We start from the raw sequence: 8,225 nt of genomic DNA, 5'->3' as shown, positions 1-8,225 counted from the left end.
CTCTTGTTGAAAGACCAGAATATTTCTTGGAAAAATGTGTAATAAATAAGTATATATGTAAAATTATACATAAAAGTTATACCCAGGACCCCAAATTTTAATATTTTCCTACAGGAAACACTAGTGATGATGTTAATAATCTCTGAATCTATATTTTTAACTGAAATTTTCTATAATAAACACACAAAAATAAGGAAATACTACAATGGATATCCATGAACCCATTATCCAGCTAAAATGCTATCAATATTCTATCATGTTTGTTTTATTTCCCACACCCACTCATTTTAAAACATAACTACCATGTCATCACATCCGTAAAACTGACATAGATCTCTAATATCATTCATTACTCAGTTCAATTTTCTCTGTCTCCACTATTCTTAAGATAGATATGCTACTGTGACCGGGCCACTTAACTGAGACTACTTAGTTCTCACCTGTTTTTTGGAAAGCTAGAATGTGTGACATAATATTTCACAATTCAACAGGTTATTTTTTAAATGTTAGAGTCACACTAAATTTTCCTCTCACTCCTGACCTTTATTTCCCATTCAAAGGCAACAACTCTTATTTTCCTGTCTATCCTTCTAAAAGTATTTTACTAATACACATACTTTCAGATTAAACTGTTTTAAAATTTAAACTGCCTAAATATCTGACTTACAGCTCTATCTGACCTTTAAATTGGGAAAAAAACTTTAATTTTTATGGTGTAAATTTTTTTGCCCCTTCCTATCTCTTTAATGATATTGCTCCCCATGCTATAAGCTATGTTAAATAGCTGGTTTATGGAAACAGCAAATAAATAGTTCATAAAAGACTATTCAACTCAAGTACTCTGGACATTCTATAAAATCATGAGTTTCCTACAATTTAAATGTAAATCCTAAACACTAAAGAAAAAGTGTTTAGCTTTTTAAAAACCTATATGTCTGAACTAATAATTTCAATCTTTTGCTCTTTCTAGTTATCATTTCCTACAAATAACACACAGTTGCATATATTTTACAGTTTCAATCTTATATTTATTCTCTGTGGAATGCTAGGTTTAATGTTACAGTATGGTTGTCAAAGCTACTGAAATGTGACAAATGTCCATGTCTAAATGCTGCAGAACAGTATATATAACCTTAATGATTTTAAACAAAACACCTGTTATTGTACAGCTGAGGTCTGATGGTTTTTAAACTGATGCCTATGTGTATGGCCAGCCACAAACCTTAGGGATGTTTATTACCTGTACATATATACAAATATATCCCATACATATGTATGCACACAGGCATGTATTAATTTTGAAATTTATAAAATTATATATACATACACATACATGCATATCTATATACATATTACCCACCCTCACCATGGAGCTCACTTGTTTAACAGTAGTTAATCAGCTTCATGCCCAATTATTATTGCTGCCCAGTAAAATTACACGATTTTACTGCGAATGCCAGGCACCTTTTCAGGTTCAGGAATAGGTACATTGTGCATATAGATATGTGTATTCATGTACGTTTGTATATATAAAGGAATTATTTCTCCCTTTTAGGCTTCAGTCGTGCATTACTACAATAAACAGTCTTTCCACCATAGGTTTTGGAATTTTAAACAGTGTAAAATCTACTTCTGGAAAATTGAATATGTTCATAGTTACAAAAAATATATTATATATATATATGATTGAAACCTATTGAGTACATATGTTCTTTGAATCTGGCTATATCCTAGCCATTAGATAAATTAAAAAAACCACCCTCTTAATAGGATGTTATGGTAGCCTTAAATATAACATTACCTATATTTAGAATAGTTGATATTATATTTTAAAAGTTGACAAAATGATGGTTAAAGATTTGAAAAGCACTATGCACCTGCATTAAATATATAAAGGTTTCCACAAAGGGCCTGTTTAAGTTCACTGTCTATCATTTTTATGTCCCAAGACTGACCAATATTGTGGTCATTATTCTTATATTCTTAAAATTATGGCTCATTAAGGCTTTTATACAAAAAAGCCCTATTTTTAATCAATTATAAAAACGATTTCTATTTAAAAGAAAAAATGTACATGAACACTAAGTACTCATGGATATCTTCCTGTACAAAGTGACTATGTAAAGATAGGAGGCTAATTCCCAGTAAGAACACCTCCCAGTAGCACATGTAAACCTGGTTTGGATCCTCTGCTCTGCAGCTATTCAGCATGTAAAATTAAACCATTTTTTCACATTAACATTTAAATTTAATACAGTGCAAATATTTGAGAATAACTTGTTCCCCCCAGTGAAACAAGAGCCAGCATTATGCTGAATATTCAGATCTATTTACACATTGCGTTAAAAGTTCACCATAAACTTAGAAATTTGCTGAATATCAGCAGAAATGTAACTGAACTAGCAGCAATTGCATTTACAATATTTGATAGTTACTTGAGAGAATGCATAAAATTTTCCAGGCTGTACTCTGAATCATACTGCTCTTGATCCCAAAGATCACTCAGGTTTTCAAGAATTGATTTCATACTTGCTTTTCCAGAAGTAGAGGTGTCAGCTTTTTCTGCTTTGCCATCCTTAAGAAATATTGGCAAAAAGATAAATGAAAGATTATTAACTTCAGAAACTACATTTTCCCTTAAAACATCACAGCTGTTTCTAATACTGTACTTATTCAGCAAAGTTCAAAACTTCAAGTGATGAGGAAGTTCATGATCTCAAAAGATAGTCCACTCCCATAACAATTACAATTCCTTGAAGTTGATATGACAAGCAAACAGAAAGGACATTGTTGGGAGGGAGGGGGAAGAGGGAGGAGGGAGGGAGGTTTTGGTAATGGGCCACAATAATCAACCACATTGTATATTGACAAAAAAAAAAAAAAAAAAAAAAAATATATATATATATATATATATATATATATATAAAGATAGTCCATTCTATCAGTTCTAGTAATTTTATCATTTTTAGCTTTTAATTTGGAAAAAATTTCTAAACTATGGAAGAATTATAAAAACATTATAAATAATTCATTTGCTTTGTCCTCTCTCCCCATATATGTGTGTGTGTATACATATGGATACATGTATTAGTCAGACATATAGTTAAATATCAGTTTTTCCCTTAACCATCTGAGAGAAAGTTGTTGACATCATGTCCCTTTATCCCTAAATAGGAATCAGCACGTATTCCTAAGAACAAGGACATTCTTGGGGCTGGCCAGTTAGCTCATTTGGTTAGAGTGCAGTGTAACACCAAGGTCAAGGGTTTGGATCCCTCTACTGGCCAGCCATCAAAAGCAGGAAAAAGAACAAGGACATTCTCTTACATAACTTACATACAAAGATAAGATTAAGGAAATTTAACAGTGCTATATTAAAATGTTCTAATATAATAGTCCATTTTCAATACCTGCCAATGTCCCAGGAGTAGCCCAAGGCAATAGCTCTAGTTTCCCTGAAACATGCCCTTGAGCCCAGTTCTGCTCACTGAAAGTCACCCATTAGAATATTTCAAACAGAATAAAGGCTAGTTGAAGATACCTATGCATGTTTCTTTGATCCTTCTTTATTTTAGGTTAAACATCTCTTGATCTTTCAACTTTACTTTATATGACATGATTGAAGAAACTTCCTCCATTCTGGCCACTAGGGACTTACCAATTTGTTACTGTTTAAAATGCATCACCCAGAACTAGACATAATATTCTAAATGTGGTTTAACATACATGAAGTATGGTAGAACTACTTTCTGTCAGAACTAGATTCTACAATTCTGTTATTACAGCAAGTTTAATTTCATCATAAAAGGCTACTTCTCGCCATAATTTATACTGAGTATGCAAGCTGATTTTCTGAACCTATGCAGGACTTTAAATCCAACCCTATTAGTTTTAACATGATTAGATTGACTAACAGCTACTATTTATTGAGAATCCACACTAAGTATCCTTTCTAAGTGGTTACCTATTTCATTTAATCCTCACAACCATGTAGTAAAATAGGTGTAGATGCTCAGAGAAGTTAATTTGCCTAGATCACCAGTTAACAGGAGGCAGGGCCAGAAACACCCACCCACGAGTTTCACTGCAATGATAAGCTGCTGTCTTTTAGCAGGAAAAGATTAAGGAGAGAAACCCTGAGGCAGGACACAAGAGAATCAACCAAAGTCAAAACTTCAGATATCCTCTGATATGGTGAAGAGTTTTATCTGGCACCAAAAATTCCCTCAAAGGCTGATATAGTGATACTGAAGTGAATGACTTTTGCAGCTCCCTTTAGTACTTTCATTAAGCAGTCCCAGGAAGCCTGTGAACTCATTAAATATATAACAAATTGTATAAGTTTTTTTACCTTATCAAGAGTAAACAGATCAAGAAGTTGATCGGTCCCCATACTCTGCAAACTAGAATTCTCTTGGCTAATAACAGTATTTGCTATGTTCATCTTGAATTTCTGCAAACCCATTATTTTCTCTTCCAATGTTCCTCTGGTTATCAATCGGTACACATTAACCACACGTTTCTAAATGAGAAAAATAGTTAAGCAATTGTAGCACAATTGGTAAGCTTTGAGGTTCACCAAGGCTTGTATACATGTACTAAGTACTTCCTACTACCTAATTAGGATTGATTTTTTATTTTGTCTGGCCCCAGGAGCTCAAAATGTTTGCAGAAATCACAGAATATTAGGGATGGACAAGCACCTCATTTAATGCATAAGGAAGTGATACCATAGAAGAGTTAAGTGACTTATCCAAGGTCACAATACTTGTTAACATAAGAGCAAGAACTTGAACCAAGTCTTTTCCCCAGTGCACAGATTAACACCTGTGTGAGGTGACTTTTACCTGCCCAATGCGATGGGCCCGGTCCATGGCTTGTAGATCTCGCATGGGATTCCAGTCATGCTCCACAAATACCACTGTGTCAGCGCCTGTCAAGTTAAGACCCAGGCCACCAACGTGAGTTGTAAGTAAGAGAACATCTATGGATGGATCATTGTTAAACCTAAAAGTATAGATAGCAAAAAAATAAAATTAGTACATTTCTTTCTAATGCTCCTATAACAAACTATTTAATAAAAATTAAAGAGCACAAATGAAAACAATGCTTTTTAAAAATCCATTTCTGTGACTACTTGGGATGAAAATATCCTCTTCTAATATACATTACATCTTTAGTAGAAAGAATGCTCTCCAAAACTTGTCAGAAATTTCACCAAAAGAAATAATAAGGCCAATTGAGTTGTATTTTATGATATCAGGTGAAGACTAAGTGGCAAAAATATAATTAAACACTAATTATAAGTAAGACAAAACCCAACTGTGAACCTTTAAGTATGGACCTAGAGAGAAGAGTGGGGAACAGGCTAGATCATTGTAAAAGATATGTGTTGAATGAATGAATGTAAAAGAAGTGTGTGTTGAGGGTGGCTATTATTGAACTAATTCTAGCATTGACAAAGAACATCTAATAGCTTCTAGGAAAAGGAAAAATTAACATTCTTACTGACATTAATAGCAGCAGCTACCAAGCTACCATTCATTACATTCTTACTATGAGTTAAGCAATGCACTTTGTACATTACATGTATTATGCTATTTGTTACCACACCTCTATAAGGGTATTACCAGTATGCCTATTTTAGATAGACTAAGGCTATGTGGATGATAGCCAAGAGAACACTGCTTAAATAGTAGAGTTTTTCTGCCTTCAAAGCCCCTTTGATGGTATAACTGTACTGTGCTTTAAAATCTGTTAGGGATGCTTGTTAAAAATGCCTACGCTTGAAGTCAGCAGGTTTGGGACAGAACCTAGCATTTTTAAAAAGCAACCCCTCAGATTTTTAAAGCAGAGGTTGCAGACCACACTTAAGAAACACTGCACTCACCAATTTTGTTTCCCAGCTGGGCCAGCTTCTGACTTGTTCTCAGCAGAGAAACAAGGAGCAGGATAGAGATTTTAGCTAAGCTACTTGTTTGCTTTCTCCCACCTTAACCCCCCAAAAAGGTGAGCGGGAAAGTAACTGTTGATGCCTTAAATCTTTTTCATGCTCTTTAGAGTGCTTTCCTAATATAGTGATTCTTCCTCATTACTAAAAATGTATATTTCTGTGGTTCTACATTTAAAAAGGGGTTTATTTGGGTCAAATTATAAAATAAGAACACACATTTGCAGATATTCAGTCAATGAAAATATTTCATGAGGCAAACTTCTAGTAAGTAGTAATATATTTACTATAGCTTGATTATGATAACAGTTTTAGAAGCTACTTACCGGGAAACAATGGAATGCCTCTGTCCAGGAGGTATGCTGCCATCTAATCTCAAATAAGTGACAGACGGCAAGTGAGGTTTGAGAAGATCATGCTCTACTATATCAAGCATACTTTTAAGCTGACAGAAGATCAGTATCCTATGCTGGGCCACAACGGACTCTGTGCCACTCTCTGAAGCACCGCCATTTCCCAAACCACAGTCTAAGAGCAACTTGGAAAAAAAAAATCATTACACAGGTATTCAATAAAAGCAGATAACCAGTATCACTGTGACAAGTATTTCTCTCTGTGGCAAGAAAAAGTTAAACTTACCTGGAACCTGGAAAGCAGATTAATACTTTGGGCAGTAATCTGTCACAATTCAGCATCTGGAACTAATTTTTGAGGTGCTCGCACTTCAGAGTTCCCTGGTCACTCTTCAGGAGGTTATTTAACAGGCCCTTCTCCCTTTTCCTTAGTTCCTTGAGGCATACTAGACCCTCAATAAATGTTTATTGAAAGTAATGACAAAGAAGATGCCCCAGGCCATGGTTCATAAAGTGTTATGGAAGAATAGAGTGTGAAGGAAACATAATGTATCAGGTGCATTGGTAAAAATCAAAATTATAGAAATGAGTAAACCAAAAGCATCTAGCTAGATGTGCTGGATTCCTGACAGCTTACTACTGTATCTGTAGACCAAGATCTTTAATAGCAGGAACCACACTGCTATAGATCTTTTACATTTCCTGCTATGTAAGTGGTTCAGTGCCTTGCATATAGCAATAAATAAATGAGTGAATAAAATCCAAGAGAATCATGTTTAGGTCAGTTTGGGAAACTAGTGTACCCAACAGTACTCTTATACATCCCTAGGATCTTAGTGAATTCTGCTCAGAATGTAAGATCTTAATGCAGAATGCTTTCTCCTTTCTAGTAATGGAAGTTACTTAGAAAACCAAAAGCTCAGATGGGAAATCATCAAAAGGCCATCCAGGCAAACTCCAAATTCAATGTAAAACCCTGAGGGTGTTCTGCAGGGAAGAGTAAACTTAGTAGGCCCAACACTGTTTTCCTCAGAAAGTCTTTACAAGGTTGACCATTGGCTGAAGTATGGGAACTTGGATTTTGGGGGTCTTCCCATCAGTCCCTAACTGATAAGGACGGTTTACTGTGCCTAAACTATTGTGCTAACAGTATAATTTATGCTAAGACCTGCTTTCTTTCTGGGAGTCTAGAATTTTGATACAACCTAGGCAGAGGGAGTCTATGTGACCAGCTCCCAATAAAGACCATGGTCACTGAGTCTCTAATGAGCTTCCCTGGTAGATAATATTTCACATGTGTTGTCATAATTTGATGCTACGAGAAGAATAAATGTTCTCACTCTTCTAGCTAATAGCCCTTAAAATTCAAATTTTTACTAGATAGTAGAGTAGGCATATGGTATACTAGGGAGGCATTCATCCAAACAGAATAAGGAAGTCAGATAAATGTAATTTTTTTTTGGTGGTTGGCTGGTAAGGGGGTCCGAACCCTTGACCTTTGTGACACTGCATTCTAACCAACTGAGCTAACCAGCCAGCCCCCTGATAAATGTAATTAACTCTATCCCTTGCCCTCAAATCTTCAATCAGATTACAATCAAAGCTAAATATCTTTTAAAAAGTCCCATCTATGGTGTCTCAGGAGAGTATGACTAAGTGGTACCTCACTGTGTGGTAAACATTATAAAGAACATGGTATCATCAGTGGGACATGCAACACAGATCTTATAAAATAGGAATTCCAGACAATGAGAATTTATCAGAATGTCTGTGTCATGCAGACTCACTTATCTCAGTCTCTTGAGCAGCAATATCACAAACTGTAAAGATAACCAGTCATATTAAGAATATCCAACTAAAAAAAAATTCAAGTAAGACTACTTCTTCAAGTCCATACTTACCAGACAATCTTCCTAACGTAA

At 34.9% G+C, this 8,225-nt stretch overlaps 1 protein-coding gene across 2 annotated transcripts in view; it reads right to left on the bottom strand.

The window, feature by feature from the left end:
- Window positions 1–965: 965 nt before the first annotated feature.
- Window positions 966–8,225, bottom strand: part of BTAF1 (B-TFIID TATA-box binding protein associated factor 1) — an 87,695-nt gene continuing 80,435 nt past the window's right edge. For both annotated transcript variants that reach the window (XM_063102764.1, XM_063102765.1), the window contains 4 exons: window positions 6,277–6,488; window positions 4,848–5,007; window positions 4,352–4,522; window positions 966–2,575 (listed from right to left, as the gene is read on the bottom strand). In XM_063102764.1, coding sequence (XP_062958834.1) covers window positions 2,432–2,575; window positions 4,352–4,522; window positions 4,848–5,007; window positions 6,277–6,488 — 687 coding nt within the window. In that variant the 3' untranslated portion in view covers window positions 966–2,431. The remainder of the gene's footprint in view (window positions 2,576–4,351; window positions 4,523–4,847; window positions 5,008–6,276; window positions 6,489–8,225) is intronic.

The sequence above is a fragment of the Cynocephalus volans genome, chromosome 7 (assembly GCF_027409185.1).
Source record: "Cynocephalus volans isolate mCynVol1 chromosome 7, mCynVol1.pri, whole genome shotgun sequence".
Taxonomy (NCBI): Eukaryota; Metazoa; Chordata; class Mammalia; order Dermoptera; family Cynocephalidae; genus Cynocephalus; species Cynocephalus volans.
Note: the sequence above shows the minus strand (reverse complement) of the source record. Positions and strands in the feature narration are given on the sequence as shown.